Source organism: Oxyura jamaicensis, chromosome 27 (genome assembly GCF_011077185.1).
Source record: "Oxyura jamaicensis isolate SHBP4307 breed ruddy duck chromosome 27, BPBGC_Ojam_1.0, whole genome shotgun sequence".
NCBI lineage: Eukaryota > Metazoa > Chordata > Aves > Anseriformes > Anatidae > Oxyura > Oxyura jamaicensis.
In genome coordinates, this window is record NC_048919.1 from 2,578,433 (window position 1) to 2,594,720 (window position 16,288).

The 16,288-nt window shown below is 46.0% G+C and overlaps 1 protein-coding gene across 18 annotated transcripts in view; it reads left to right on the forward strand.

The window, feature by feature from the left end:
* The window catches only part of TANC2 (tetratricopeptide repeat, ankyrin repeat and coiled-coil containing 2), a 278,090-nt gene that overhangs the window by 159,100 nt on the left and 102,702 nt on the right, over positions 1-16,288 (forward strand). For all 18 annotated transcript variants that reach the window (XM_035347942.1, XM_035347941.1, XM_035347940.1 and 15 more), the window contains one exon: positions 11,020-11,168. In XM_035347942.1, the coding sequence (XP_035203833.1) occupies positions 11,020-11,168 (149 nt within the window). The remainder of the gene's footprint in view (positions 1-11,019; positions 11,169-16,288) is intronic.

Below are 16,288 nucleotides of genomic sequence, written 5' to 3' on the forward strand. Positions count from 1 at the left end.
GTCTGCAGGTCCCAATGTCTGCAGGTCCCGGGGCAGTGGCAGCCCTGACCCGTCTGTGACCGTGCTGCCCTGTGTTTCCAGGGCTCCCGCCTGCAATCTCTCGGTGTCGTTACAAGACTCTAATCCTTCATCTTAGCTCCTGGAGCTGCCTGTTTCCTCAGGAGTTAGTCAGGCTGTGGTTAATTTGGAGTTAGCCTTCACCTTTGGAGTTTATGCCTGTCATAAGTGGAAATACTGGGACACTGAGAAGAAGGAGGAAGGAAATAATGGTAGGTGGGCTTCTTGGTCATGGCTTTGCCAATTAGTCATCCCTTTTCCTGCTGACTTGGATATTTCTTCCCAAATACTCTGCAGTCCAGAGGAAGCGATCAATAATTCTACTCTCTTTCTTTCTGATGTCAGTTTTGAGGCAGTATTAGTTTGTTTCAACTTTTGTGGAGGCAAAAAGTGAATATTTGTTTTACCATCGCCAAAGATAATAGGAGGATAGATGCATTTGTGGAAAACTGCTCAATCCTTGTAAGAGCTTGGTTCCCATGTCTTAATGGTTGCATGAATCCAATGGATGCTTTCTTTTTCCCTTAACCAAAAGCTACTTGAACTTCAGGGATGCTATGGAGAGCTTCTCACAGGGGAAAATATGCAGTGCTCTGAAAGCCATGCCATTACTTCTGCTCTCTTACCAGTTGCCTTGACTTCCTATCACTCTTCGGGACTGCAGAACAAGGACTCCTTTATTCTTTTCCAGTGCGAATATTGTTCCCCTTGCTGTAATTTGTTTTGATCATCAGTATTCTCCCCATCCTATCTGCTCCTTTCTCTTGGTCAGCACAGCTGTACTTTAGTGCTGAAGAAAGGAGATCAATTTGCTCATAACCTCCCGCGCCGCAGCCTGCAGGTGGATTGCCTACTGTATTAAGCAGACTTTTGGACATTTGATGTGGCTAATTATTTGAACTTCTAATCGTTTGAAATATAATTACTCTGAATCCAAACATGAAAAATTTGGGCCAGCTGCCAGCTGGAAAGGGCAGATAGCTCACAGCCTTGCTGGAAAGCATTGATTATACCACCGCATCTTCAAGGCCCTCCAGAGGCCTGTTGCTTACTGCAGGCTCCAAAATTGTTGTCTTTGGTCTGAAATTGCAGCAGACTTCCTCAAACTGCTCCATTTGTTCCTCAGCTTCCTGCTGGGTTCCCTTCTCGGCACCTGTTCTGGTTGCCCGACGGGAGGAGATGCGAGGTTACGCGGGCACTGTCGTTCTGCCTTCCCCTGTTTGCTAACTTCAGTGTTGGACTTCCACCCAAACGACCCGTGGGAAATTGCAGCTCTAGCCCTGTGTGACTTAAACGTGCTGTGAGGATGGCTGGTGGATCGGATTCTGAGTTGTGTAAGGCCTTCATTGATGTGGCTTACGCTTCAGAGAAACTACAAGTATTAAATGGATCTCATCAGAATGGGCAGCGGGGTCTTCCCGCTCTGTTAGGTACTGAAGGGATGTTGGTTAGCAGAGGCCCTGGGTATTGGTTGTGTTTGAAAATAACACCAAAAAGCATGGAAAACTCTCTGTTGCATTTGCAGTTGTTACTGAAATCACCTAGTTTTGTGAAAGTCCATGTGAGTACAGGCAGCAACGGAGGTGCTTGTTGCAGTAACAAATACAGAACTGTATGATCAGCTCATTTGGTAACTCACAGCTTACAGTTCTGCCAACCTGAGTATTGGTAAGTCAGAATCATCCAGTAATGCTTTTATACTTGACGCTCCAATAGCTGCTGGTGGTAGATTATTCATCTCTGTCACAGCTTCCATACCCAAACAGCACTTTTGGAATCCCAGGAATCTAATGGCAGTAGGTTTGGGAGATCGTTGTTTATGCCCTAAAGGCTAAGGTCAAGATTTGGTCTGATTTGCCTTGAATAACATTTATTCTGGACAAGTGCTAATATATCAACTGTAGGAGAAAGAAGGCCTTGGTGCTGTCCGTGTCTCCCCTCACTGTTACAAACCCACAACCTCCCATTTAGCAGCGGTCAATGGCTGCAGCATCTCTCCTGGATGTAACTGAAGTTACAGCTCCCTGTACGCCGGTTGCGTTCTGACCAGGCAGAGCTACCTTGCGAGAAGAAGACTCCTGTAAAAGTCCTCTTCTGCAAACTCTTTCTCCCCAAGGAGTCGAATGCTGGGACCACGGCTGGATGCGACAGAACGGATTCTCAGTGGCCTCTGCCGCTCTTGCAGCAGCCGAGGGCAGAACTGAGCATGGTTTTGCAGGTGAACGCCTAGATCGATTTTATGCAGTAGCAGCAATGTGCTCTGCACACACAAGCAGACTTCTGACAGTTCCCCGCCACCCTGCTTGTGCCACCCGCGTGCGAGGCGCTGCTGGCCCCTGCCTGGGGACGCTTCCCGTGCAGGCGGCGGTGTCGTGCTGGGAGCCGTGCGTCTCCGCCATCCCTGCCAGAGCTGGGCAATTCCCCACATGGCAGGAGGAGAGGATTTGTCCAGGCTTCCGCTGGAGCTGTGTGCAGTCCAGTTGACTGCTGGCACCATTAGCTTATTTGTGCTTCATCCCCAAAATAAAGCTTCTTACCAAAGCTGCCAGATAGCAAAGCCGGCTAATGCTGTTCGTTTTCTTCAGTAGTGGTGTGTAACGTGTTCGTGAGGTTTGTGTCAGATTTACCACGTGAAGAACTGTAAGAGAACAGAATACGAGAGGTTTTGGGAAGAAGTTGCTGAGATTCAAAAAATATTTTGGGTGGATTACAAGAACTGTGCCTAATGTAGCAAAAGAAATGCACAAAATAATATTTGAGTATGTTGCTCAGATTTTAGCAAACGTAATATTCAAAGGGAGTGGCTGTTCTTTTTGGATCGCGAATCTTAAAAAGGAAAAACAAAAAAGCAAACAAAACCCCCAGCCAACCCAGAACATCTCCCTGTCAAGAGGAGTATGAGAGCTCATCCCCAAACCTGGCTGGAATAAAAGGTCAGCTCGGAGAGCTAAAAGCTAAATAGCAAAGCTCTGGTTAGGAGTCAAGGCCTTTCCTCAGCCAGTGCCTGATGGGAGGGTCTGTGTTCGGAGATAGGAGAGCGGAGCCACATTTAGGGTCAGGTGCTGTGCCCAACATGCCACAACTGTAAGGGAAGGACTAATTGCGTCTCTGCCTCGCATCAGCGGAGGGCTTGCTGCCTCTGGCATTTTGTCCTTGCTGCTTTAAAGAGCTCAGGAACCTGTTCAGGGACATAAATGTAATCGTGCTTTTAGGAAATGTTCCGTATACCCAGGATCCCACTTATGGTAATTGTGGCCTTTTTAAAGGGATGTTCAGTGACTGATTGAGTGTCCTCTTATTTGCTCTGTTCTCTTTTCTTCAGGAGGTAAATGGGAGCTGAAATCCAAGAAAATTCACCCCCAAATAGGAGTACAGTGTTTTTTTTTCAAATCTAGAACATGAAATACATGGAAATAGTTTTGATGATAGTATTGAAATTGCATTTGTTGCCTGTCTGTGGCTCGGTACGGCTTCTGATTTAAGAAATGTCTGTCTTTCTGGCAGTGTGCTTGAAGGAACACACAGGGACATCCACAGCAGTGGGGAGAGCTGGTTAGGAAGCAGTTCTTGTACGTGGTGCAGAGGAGAAATTCTCATTTGAATTTCTCAGAGCAAACATCTCTGGAACTTGTGCAAGGTGTGGAAGTAAGGTGAGAACTTCTGCAGCGAAGGAGAAAGGCAGCTTGTTACGGGAAGGCTGGCAGCGAGCAGCAGCCCCTGAAGCTGCAGAGCTGGAGCCCAGAGCAGCGCACAGAGGCTGCGGGTTGAGGCAGGGCTGCACTTGGAGCACTTTTCTACCTCAAAGGCAGGTTTTTTTGGCCTGCTGGAGGTCACAGCTGAAGAGCAAGATAGATTTATAGTCCTAATTACAGAGTTATCGATTCCAGAGAAGATTTTGGTTGCCTGTTTGCTCTGTTGCATTGCAACTTCTGATGAACCAGCACAGAGGGACAGACAGACGTCGCCTGCTGCCCGGCTGGGTGCGATTTCAGTCGGTGGGAATATTTCCCATTGCTCGCTCAGAAATAATACTAAGTATGGAAAGAGCAGCAGCACGAAAATATGCATTAAAGCAATGCATCTGAGGCAGCCTTCATCCCTTATTGGTTACGTTTTTAAAAATCTCTTCTTGATGTAAGCAAGAGTAATGAAAAAACCTCTCCATTAATACCGAGATGAGGGGAATATGCAGAAATGGTCAAGGGCATTGGCCAAATATAGCTCAAGTATATCCAGAATAACTTAAAGCAGATGTACATAATAATGGGACAGATTTGGGTCACATGGAGAAAGGCAAGTCTTTGGATAAAACTCCATGGTTATGTAATTGAAGATCAAAATCACAAATGGCATCGTTTATTTCTGGCAGTCCATAGGTGCTCAGCCTTTGCATGCAATGTTCTATTTTTTTCCTTGCTAATTTGAGGATTTTTGATTGTTAAGGCAAATCATTCACATTCAGGCAAATTCTGTGATGGGTGCCACTAGCACACTGTTACCCGGTGCTTCTCGTTAGACACTCGGTGAAGATTTCAGACGTAATTTCAATTATATTCAGTCTGCTTTTGGAATGAAAAGTGTAACCATTGCAGCAGAACCGTGCTGTGGAGCAAAGACATCGTTGGTTTCTTGCAAGGGCGCTGCCCCCCGTCATTTATCTGAAAGATTAGAAGATGGTTGCTATCAAACAAGGCACTGAATTGCAAAATATATCATAAAGAAATTTCATTTGCTCTTAAGGAACTGCAGCCAAAATGTGTGGCAGGTTTCATAATAGGAATTGAAAGAACTAAACAGACACAGCATTTTCGAATGATGATGCTCAAAGCCGTGCATTTTGAACGCTTTCTTGAGAAGAGCACACCTAATACAGTGTGCTTACGAGATTACGGATTTGATTTCTAAGGAAATGTTGTGAACGTTTATGAACACTTATGAACTCCCCCTGGAGAGAAAAAAACAACAAAACTTACAAGAAGCAAGCCGAAAGCCCCTGCTTTTGCCAGGGACGCCTCCGTTGATCAGCTCTGGCCAGGGTGGTAGCAGGAGCATTTCTGAAAGAAAACGCAGGCGTGCGCACGGCTCTTGGTGGGCTCTGGGCTGCGGGTGGCTCCCTGGCCTGGCACCCTTTTCTGGGATAAAGCTAAAACTTCAGATTTCGGTAGATGGGGTTTTTCTTACGTAACTGAGAGACCAGCCTGCTGCGTTAGGAGAGGACTGGGCTTGAGCTCTCCGACAGTACCAAAAGCGTATGTAGGGAGCTGCCAGCATCCGTGCCAGTGCTCCTGAAGGGTCTAAACCAGGCGGGTTCGGGGTGGATCGCAGAGGTCCTCAGATGTAGTTGAGATGGGTCAGATTGTTTGAAAGGAAAAATTGGAGGTGTTAAATTGCTTGACAAGCTCGGGTTATAAAGTTTTCAGGTTTTGCAGTTCAGTAGAATAATTTATTAAATTAAAGGGATGGCAGAAGTAGCGGGAGAGGATGGAGATGTGCACTTCTGAGGTTTGGTAGAACTCTGGAAGCTGAATTATTAAAGAAAAAAAAAGCTGTGCGCGCCTTAGGTACCTACGCTCTTTTTGAAGCTTCTAAATCATTGAGGGCTGGGTTTAATTATTTATTATTGCTAATTTCTTGGGTGTAATAGTTGAAAATGGTTCTCACGCTGTCAAAACAGTTAAGAGCCCTTTGCCAGACGTGTCCCCGATGGATGCTCGGTCTCCTTGTACGGCCTCAGCTCCTCCTCTGCCCTTTCCCTCGATGCCCCGGGGGCCCTCGGTGACCTTGCTGCTGCGGCCATCGATCGCGGAGCCTGATGCTACATCCTCGGCCTCCCCCGCCTCTGCTGCCCCGGCCCCACTCCTGGCCTGCACGAGGGTCGACGCTGCTCAGCCCAGCGACCTTCCAGAGCCCTCATCTAAGGAGCCCACTGTTCGTCTCCTGGCCCGTCTGATCCTCTTCTGGCATCTCTTCCAGTAAAATGCAATCCAGAAGTAAAATAAATAATAGTTTAATACATATACACACACACACACACACACATATATATTGATATATAAAAATAATATAAAGAAATACATCTCAGCATGCTCTTCATGGGCTAGAGATGACGAAAGCCATGCCTTCCATTCTTTCATTTCTTGTTTCTTTTACTTTTTTTTCCGGTCTCAGAGTAATTAAGCCCCAATTATATTGGATTTTCAGTCTTTTCTCCATTACCGTGAAGTACGGACCTAACGGCATAGTAGGGAGAACTGGTACGCCTACGGAAGTCTGTGTGGCTGGTACTGGTTTGGGATTTTTCCCCTTCCCTGTGGCTTTATTGGTAAGGAATTGGAAGTTGTTGCTGGGCTGATTTAATATTCTTTTTCTGTTCTTTGCCACTTCTGAATCGCTCTGTGCATTCAGCAGTGTTACGACTGCAGCACTGTGATTTATGGGTTCCAGCATTCTTCCAAGCCGGGAGATAAAAATGCCAGATAGCCTAAACACGTGTAGTATTTTAATCTAAAAGGACAAACTGTTTCACATCTCTGTGCAGGAGCCTTTATTTATTTCTGTCATATAACGCTGCCGTTACCTGTCTCTTCCGAAGATTAAGGATTAAGAGAGAGCACTCTCCTTCGGTCTGTTTTTTTTGTTGTTGTTGCTTTACCGAAAATTGGATTGCCTATTTCATGTGGCCTTCGGAATATTCTTCCTTTGCTTTCTGTTTTGAAGATATCTTTTATTTACGGAAAGGTCACTACGAAAGAATCTGAATGTCTTATTTTCGAGTTCATTTATTTTTGCAGTGTGAAGTAAGGCAGTTTGCTTACATTTTTCTTCCCCAAAACAATCCCCGTGCTGTTTGGACAAATTACCTCTCCTTCCAACTAGGCTACAGCTTTTGAGACTAATCTATCTCGGAGCTGAGGATGTTCATGGATTTTTATTTATGTTATTAGAAATAAGCAATTCACTGCAGTGTGTTTGTGCTCTGTGGGCTGCATCTGTGATTAAAGTCCTTGGGCCAGCGGCACACATCAGTAAATCTCTCTTGGTTCTGACTCTGGTTTCAGTACCTGAAATGCTGACTCCGAGTTTGCAGCACTTGTTTTAAAATTATCCGTGACAAAATCCAAGTGGGTAAAAGTTGCTCTATTAAGTTGCAGGCTGCAGAGGGAAATCTTTTTAGTAAGACTCTGGAAAATCATTTGTCGTGTGGGGATCTGCTAATGCAACAGTGTGTGCAAAGACAACATAATCAGGAGGAATTTCGTGTCCAGCTAAACTCGAATACAGGTGAGGAGGCCCGGTTTAGCCAAGCACGTGCCGCTCGCGCTGGGTTCCCCCGCCTTGGACCCACGGCCAGCTCAGTGCAGCTGGGCTGAGCAAGAAAAACCTCTTGCTTAAAACCAAACAAGACGTAAACGACTCAACCAGCTAACCGAAGATGGCAGCTGTCATAAAAATGCGAGTTTCGCAGTCTGATGGCTGCTGGGAGACCAGCGGGGGCCCAGGCAGGTAGGCAGAGGCAGCTGAGGAGCACAGCAGCAGCCCGGCTCACCCCATCCCCAGCAAAAAAGCTTTCCCTTTGTTATTTGTGTGTGTATGTGTATATACCTGCGTGTATATACATGAATACCCCCTTCCTGGTGAACAAGGACACGAAGCTGCAGTCCCTTGACCTCCTTCGAACACTTTGGCACATCCAATGAAGCAGGGAGTTAAGATTTTTTACTCGTTGAAAATTCCTGGCGCTGAGCATTTTAGGAAGGCTTTTAACATGACTTAATGTTTATGCAGAAGCGTGCGACTTGATGTAGCCCAACGCAGCGGCCCCAGACCACGAACCGCACTGTGATCTCTCGAATCCGCTCCCTGATTGCCGTCGGGTTCGCGTGTGCAGCCGAGCTCCTCGCTTCTGGGTATTGAGACGCTCGCGGTCGCGTGTTGGAGCTGACTGTGGGGCTCGGTTTGAGCTGCTGCGGTTCATTACAGCAGTACAGTGTCAGAAGAGCTAAAAATACCGTGGGCCAATTCTGCTCTCGACTGTGCGCTCAGATTTCCCCAGTGAGGTCAGGGAACCAAATGCGCTCAAGTGTGCCTAAAACGTGGCTGCAGCATTAGCTGGATAGCGCGTGGTGCGGGGAAGAAGTTATGCCCTCTCTTTGAACTTGGAGAGCGAGTATTAGCTCTTACTGTCAACTTTGCAAGGCAACTTACAGCTTCTTTCCATAATTCCCATTCACAGGCCTCTTGGAGCTGCTCTGCCTCTTCTTTGACACTCAATTAAACGACCGCACTTATTTTTAAAACCTAAAACCAAAAGGCATAATAATCCGGTACAGTGGTGCTTTGCTCAAGTTCAAAGTTATCTGCACTTTGAAAGCCCCATTATAATAAAATAATTGATAGTTCTGCACTATAAATGGGATGCTCTCAGAGCTCAGCTCCTTCAGCTGCTGCTCTCCTGTCTTGTGTCTGGCCGGGGAATTAGGGCTGCAGTCACGGCTGCTGCCTCTGCATGACGCTGCACCTTCTTGTGCAGGGACCTGGGATGAGCTTGTAATTTTATTTTAGAAGCAGAAGACAGCTTGTGCCCCTTGGAGATACTTTAGGGATGGTGTGGACACGGTTAAACCCAGCCTCTCAGGAGCAAGTTGCGCTGTTTGTTTTGAGAGTGGTTCCTGACGCTGAGCAGAACTTGGCTGGCTCTGCCCAGCCGGCCCCAGTGTAGTCTGTAAATAAATCACTCTCGAGTCTGAAATAACACATTTCAAACTGAGGACTTCAGCCCTGCCTGCTTGCTGGCCTGCTGGACCCGTTCCCTGCAAGTGGCCTGGCCTGGCACAAGCCCGCACGGCGCGTCCTTGGCAAGCACCGCAGGTCGGCCGCCTCTTCGTGAGCACCATTCCAGAAACTTGGTTTTCTTCATAAGCTTCACAGAATGAAAGTTTGGCTGAGGTTGGAAGGGGCCTCTGGAGATCACCTGGTCCAGCCTCCTGCCAAGCAGGGTCTCCTAGAGCATGCTGCCCAGGATCCCAGCTGTGGCTTAGATGCAGGAACCTGTACCGAGCCCTTTTCCCCATGCATCGCTGCAGTGGTCCCATTTGAGATACTGTACGGTCGGCTCTTCCCTAATTTTAGACCAGTCCTGCAGGAAACTGGAGGTTGCACCAGGCCCTGTACAGAGCAGAAGGAAGTGCTCAGACGCGCACAGCACTGCTCTGACCTTTTACTTTCTGAGGAGTAAAAAGCAGCATGGCTTGAGGACCATTAATGTGCTGTGAAACCAGCATGGGGAATGCACGAGAAACTTTCAGTAATTACGAACTGAGCCATATCCTACATAGAGATATCTAGGATAAATTCCAAAGGCGACTTTTTTTAAAAAGCAAAAATAACCTTGGAAATCAGAGTCCATGTACGTTTCACTTTACGTAAATGTATCTGTTCCGAATTTGACTCCCCGGGACGGTAAATGCCCACAGATTGAATGTGGGTGGTCAGCGGTTCAGAAAAATTGGGCCATCCATCTAAATTTGTCTCTGTCTTAGATCTATCCTGTTCACGTCAGTGTTGTATAAAGCAGTACAATAGGGATTCAATAACTTAGAAGACAACTTCTATTATCACACTACATAATCCACTTTCATAGCGGTGAAGTCACCGTTTAAGGACTGCTTCAGATGCTGATCTGCCAATGCTGGCGGCGCTTCTGAGTGCCGACTTTGTCGCGTGAGATGCTCCAGGGTTTCTAATGTGCCGTAGTGCGGGTGAGACACCAAGAAATTGCTGTAAGCTTCTGTGAGATGTGCATTTTCAGGCTAAATGGGAATTTCTGGAAGCAGCTGGCTTAAATTTACTGAGGTCTTGTACATATCCCCGATTCTGTGATTTGTGGTTTTCAGTTACAGTTATCAAAAAGTTATACTTAAAGCAAGATCTTTTTGCTGTAGCTCCAGGCTGAGTGCTGGAGCCCCCCCGAGCCAGGACAGAGCTGGGAAGCAGAGATCGGCTCTTTTCCAGGTTGTACATTATCAGATGAATAATTAACTGTAGACTAATTGCAAATCCTAATTAGTCTCCTACAACTGTGCTAAACACAGTATTGCTTCAGTGTAATGTGGAAAGAACTTGACCTTCAGGCTTTAATGATAACAGTGCTGCCGGTGCGAGCAGAGGAACTTGACTTTCAGAACCTGACTTACCTTGGGAAGCTATGGATCAAAAAACCTCCAACGTTTTTTGACAGGGAAACTTCGGGAAAAAATCATCCGGAATTTTGCTTTTTGACTTACTTTTTGTACGTGATGGGGATTTGGCAGGTGGACTTTGCGTTGTGTTGTAGCCCATACTGTGGCTGCACGAGGACGTTGGTCTGTGGAGCCCCGTGCTGTCCACGTAACCTTGAGCATGGCAGAGCCAGCGATGATAACGGTCGATGCACGTGGGTTTTCTGTCCTGTTCTTTGCCATTAGCCGCTCGGTAGTGTGGGTTTGCTGCTGAGCATCTTGTTTAGTGCTGTGGGAACAGAAGAAGTAGATGGCACGTGCAGTGTTGAATTCACTGCGGGTAACTGGAGGCAGCTTCTGTGTGAGAGGAAAGGGGGAGTGCTCTCCCTCTCGATTGTTCTTTCCAGGAAATCTCAGTTCCTGGCTGGCTGTGTTCTTGCTGGTGCAGAGAAAGAGATGAATGTGCTTGTTTCCATATGAGGTACTGCAAATACAATGAGCGGTGAGAGGAGAACTAACAGCCAGAGTTAGAAGAAACATGTATTGATAGCTGAAGCAATGCAAAACCTAAAATTAATGATCAATAAATAACATTAAGACAGACTTGAATGATGTCAATAACCTCGAAACTCGGATGCAGAATTTACAGTGTGAAAAGTTTGCTGTGTTCTGTTGCTAAAAACACTGAACAATAGCCCAGATCAACAATTCCTGTCTAAATCCATGTGTTCCTCTTCCTGTTTAGGTGACGCTGAGCAGGAGCTGGGACCCCCTCCATCCGTAGATGAGGCAGCAAACACACTCATGACTCGCCTGGGCTTCCTCCTCGGAGAGAAAGTCACGGAGGTACAGCCAGGGCCCCAGTACAGCATGGAGGTGCAGGACGAGAACCAGGTACAGCAGCTCCTCCACTCTTCCTCGGTTTTACAGCAGTAACTGGATGGGCTATGATCAGAATGCAGCATGGGAGAGAGTGGTTATTTTCTAATTATATGGCAGCTGAGTGGCTCATAATGGTGAAATGATTGTTGTGAGGTAGAAGGTTGTATCTCCTTGTTAAACAATGAATCATCATTACACTGCAGCAGTACATGGTTTCAGGGATCAGCTGCTACTGTGTGAAACAGCTTCTGTTGTTTTTCTGTTTCTGCAAATGTTGTAGGAGTGGGCAGTGTTTCTAATCAGATTACAGTGATCAAAATAATCTGTACTTCCATGGCATCTTGTGTGCAATATTTCAAAAGCATTTTAGCAGTGTTGCATAAAGACTCGCTATGTCTGTAGGAAGTACAGGTAAGTAGTAATGCTATTTTACAAATAGTCACAGATTTTGCTGTTTTCTTGCCTAGCAAGATGAGTTCATGCTTGAAAATCGATGGAGAAAGCAGATCATAAAACCTTTGTTGTGATTGAATTTGCTACATGCTCTTTGGTGGCTGCAAAGCAGAACAGCAAAAAGGTCGGGGTCATGGCTACAGTGTAAATTTTGTGGAAACTGCCTGAGTTCTTCCTGCCCCTCCTCAACCTTGGACAATACGCCCACTTCCATCAGTGTTGATAAAATGAGAAAGAAACGAGGGGACTGTTTTTTGTTTGATTTTCCCATCAGCTAGAAGGACAGTCCAGCATGTGATACAACAAGGTGAAACTCAGGAGCCCAGCTGCAATTCTCTCTTCTACCAGAGTCTTTGCATGACTCTGCATGACTCTATCTCTGTTTTAGATATCCAACGCAGGCGCAATTCAGAGGATCCAATTGGCAGTCCTGAATTCCCTAAAAGAGTCAATAACAAGTGGCTGACATAAAGGTAGTCCTGGCATTAAAGCTCGATGCCTATCATGGCCCTAGGAAGCTCGGTGCACCTCGGCAGGAGGCGAATGGCTCCCCCGAGCCCAGCACTGCTCTCAGCACAGGAGCTGGGGGTGCTCTTGGTGCTGGAGGCTCTCAGTCCTGTGCCCCAGACTGAACCAAGTGATTTATGGTCTTCCATCATCTATATGGCCTTAAGGATTAATATGTAGGATGCTTGAACACCAAGAAATGTGTTCTTGTAAATTTTTTGCCTTTAACACATTCATTAAGCTTTTAACGATTTCATTCAATTATTTATGCAAGTTTGGTGGATTTGAAATGTACTTTACTATACATTGTGCTAGAAAATGTACTTTTAACAGGCACCTATTTGAACTGAGTACTTCAAAGCCCAGCAGAGCTTTCTACTATAAATGGCTCCTTTTGTTGTTGCCTTTTGACAAAAATTTAAATCCCATCTTTTCTCTAAAGTAAAAGATGTCTTTGGAGAATAAATAAAAGAAAAATCTAAAGAGAAACAGCGGAGAGTTGTCCTCTAAAATAGATTGATATCTTGGGCTGTGTGCTAATTTTTGCATGAAAAAGTTTTGCAAGGCCTTTGAATGTTATTCATGTGCTGGAGAAGATAAAGAGAGGCCGGTTCCTCAATTACCGAGTTAATTCTTTCTCTTTCTTTGTGAGCCTCTCCTGCTGTCAGCACTCGCCTTGAATCGCAGAACACTTGAGGTTGGCAGTGACCTTTGGAGGGCATCACATCGCGCTGCCCGCTCCAAGCAGGGCTGGCTTCAAAGCCGCACCGTGCTGCTCGGGGCTTGTCCAGTCAAGGCTCGAAAATCTCCATGGATGGAGACTCAACAGGCTCTCAGGGCAACCTGTTCCAGTGCTTGATGACTCCAGCTGTGAAGGGCTTTTTTCTTCTAGCTGGTAGAAGATTTCCTTGCTACAACCTGCGGCTGTAGTCTGTTGTCCTTTGCAGTTCTGAGAAGAACATGGCTGTCTTCTCTCTAGCCCCCTGCAGACCGTGAAGGCTTGCAGCTCTCCCCAGATGGAATTTGGCCTTCTCCAGGCTGAAGAAACTCAGCTCCTTTGGCCTCTCCTCCTGTACCAAGCAGCCTCCTGACCACTTGGCCCTGTATGCCCTGTAGGCCCCGTGGCCTTCCTCAGGCCCTGAGTGGGGCCAAGCGGTCGCTTCTGCCCGCTTCACCACCACCCTGCTGTGCTGGAGCAGCTGGGTGCAGAGAGAAGCAGCCGGTGAAATGGGCTGTGAAGAATTAAGAAAGCTGGTTTAGTTCTTCCACGAGGCCTGGCGGTGAGGAGGAGGGCAGCCCTGCTCGGCCCGGTGTGCCCTCGCCTCCCACCGGCTCCTTCAGGCCGGACCCATGGCTCTAACCAAAGCCTCTTCGGCCTCGCAGCAGGTCTCCTGTGAACCTCCCGACTCCTTCCCAAATTGATTTCTTCGGCCACCCTGCTTCAAGGAGTGTTGAAAATCACACAGAAAGACATTTATGGGATTTGCAAAGATTAATTCTTCCATTAATCATTGATTAATTAAAACCTGATTGACTACTAGTTTGCACTTGAATTTAAAAATGAGAACAATTTGCTAGGTTTTCATGCATTAATTTACATGGCCTGGGCAAAGAATGTTCTTTGTATAAAAAGCTGGGACTTGGCTGCTGCTTGTTATTCTAACCATGCTTTGCCTTCTGAAGCGAGAAAATAATTATTTGCAATCTCACCAGTGCTGAGCTAAAGTGAAGATAAGGAGTAGAGGTGTTTTCACTAAAACTGCCCCAATCTGTAAATCGGCACATTCCATTTTCATTCAATTGCCTTATTTTGAATATGTCAAAGGATATATTCTCTAATCCAGATTGCTATGAAATTGCATGTCTTATGGGCTGTCTCTTTCTTAATCATGCTTTCCTTAATGAGAGATCACAAATGCCAAAGAATAAATCCTTTTTCTCCTACTTTTTGGGAAACTATTTTTCAACTGTACTGGCTGCCAGAGAAGCACAAAGGACAATGGGCCCATGACAGAACAGTTTAATTTTTCAAAGCGTAGCGAAAACGTGACAGATGAAACAGCAGCAATAATAATAATACGGAATGTTCTGTCAATGGAAATTTATATTTAAAGCTAGCACAGAGGAGCATTCTTCTATATCAATACAAAAATAAAACATGTCAATCAATGCCAAGTGATATGCCGTGTTATTTAGTAATTTCCAGTTGCAAGTAGCTTGCTCCTAAGGAGCTGCATTGATAATACTGCAAATAAAAGAACTTAGAAGAATATCACTTTTGGCATTTCAAGAAACAAAGATGTTATCAGCTGCAGGAAAGATGATTGTACCCCTCTTGGACTGAATTTTAATTTGCTTTGAAGAGAAAATTTTCTGTATTTTCAGGTTAGTGGATGTTATTTTGCTAGCACTGAGATAAGTTTCAGCAGGGATTTGCTTAAAATACTAATTGAAACGGGCATAGGAAAACCTTGCCATAAACAATTCATAGTAGTAATCATGCTTTGCATTCTGAAAGATCCCAAATGTGAACTGATTAAATTTTTAGATGCTGTAGTATCGTTTAGGCTAGGAGCAGTGAAGGAGCTGAATCATAGAGCTGGAGAACAGCTGAGGCTGAAGGCACTTCTGGAGATGTCTAACCTAGCCCGCTGCCCGAGGCAGGCTTGGCTCAGAGCAGGATGCTCAGGGCTCTCTGCCTGGGTTTTGAACATCTCCCTGTCTTGTATGTCGGGGGCACGGTGGTCTTTTGGCCTATCTCCAGTCCGCTCATCTTCTGTGGGGGAGCGGTGCAGGAGCACTGCAGGAGCGGTGCCACCACTGCTGCTTCTTTCACTGTCTGAACCTCAGAAATGATACTACCTTACACCCGACGGAGTTTATTGTACAGTCAGGGAGTTAAAGGAAATCAACATTGGAAGCCATTAACTTAATAGCTCCGGTATACGATGGAGTCTGATCAGCTGCAGTAAATCAGAAGAGACAGTCCCATGGCAGCGGGTAGCTCAGTGCAAGCACCTGCTTGATTCACGAGCAGCAATCCCAAAAGTGCCCTGTGTAGGTTGCATTAAGAAAGCCATGGCCCCAGCAATTTCAAGCGGAAAAAAATAAAGGACTTTTTTCATTGAATGCTGACACAGAAGTAGTTTTTAATTTCATCACTAGAATTAATTAGTTAGAAATAGTTTTGGAAAATTAAAAATAAATTTACAGAAATCATGCCAGCATTTAGACATCTGAAGATTGCAGCAAGGGAAAATGAAAATGGTTCGCTGAGAGAGAAGGCACGTGGCAGGTGCTGCAACGGATGCGTGCAACCAGAATGCCCAGGGAGCCAGGATTTATGGAGCAGTCAGCTTGCCGTCGGTTCCTAGAAGGCTACTGGGGGAAAAGAAAGATCTATTTATAAGTGCCTCGAACATAAAAGAAGGGAAAATAACAATAACCGTGATCCGCTAGTGGCTCTGCAAATTGGATGGGGAGAGGAGAGCGTTGCTTTGTTTCTCCTGAGGACATCAAAAGCTGGTCTGGTGGCAGCCGTCTCGCTCACTGGCGGGATGTTTTATACGGGTACCGAAGGGAGATGATAAATTTCTGGAAATACCGACACGGTTCATTTTCTACCATGATGCAGCCTCTCTGTTTAATACAAAAACCTGACACTGAGCCATCGGGTTAGTGCTCCAGCCCTGACGTAGCAACGTGCTCCTTCATGCTTGGGATGAACATGGTCGTGCTGGCACAAGATTGGAGGCACGGGGAGGTGCAGGAGGGTTGGGGCATCCACGTGGTGCTGCCCCAGAAGCCCACCCATGGCACTGGTGGGCACTTCTTTGCCCCAAAAACCTGGTGGATGATGCTCTGAGCAAGGGTTCTTACCAGCCGCATTGGGATTTCTTGGCCAAATTATTTTCCTTCCCAGTAGCTACACGTGGGATCTGTCTTCTAATTTAAAAACCAGTGAATCCTCCACGTGTTCTACTTTAAAAAAGTCTGCTCCAGACACCATTTGAGCTTCAAGTATAGAATAGTGAGAAGGAAAAAAAATAATCAGACTTGAAACACATTGTGCAGTTTGCAAGCGTGATGCTTTCTGTGGTCACCCTGGGTTCAAATGCTGTGAAAAAGGGAACAGGAATCTGCCTGATTATTAGGGAAGCGTTCACACAGAG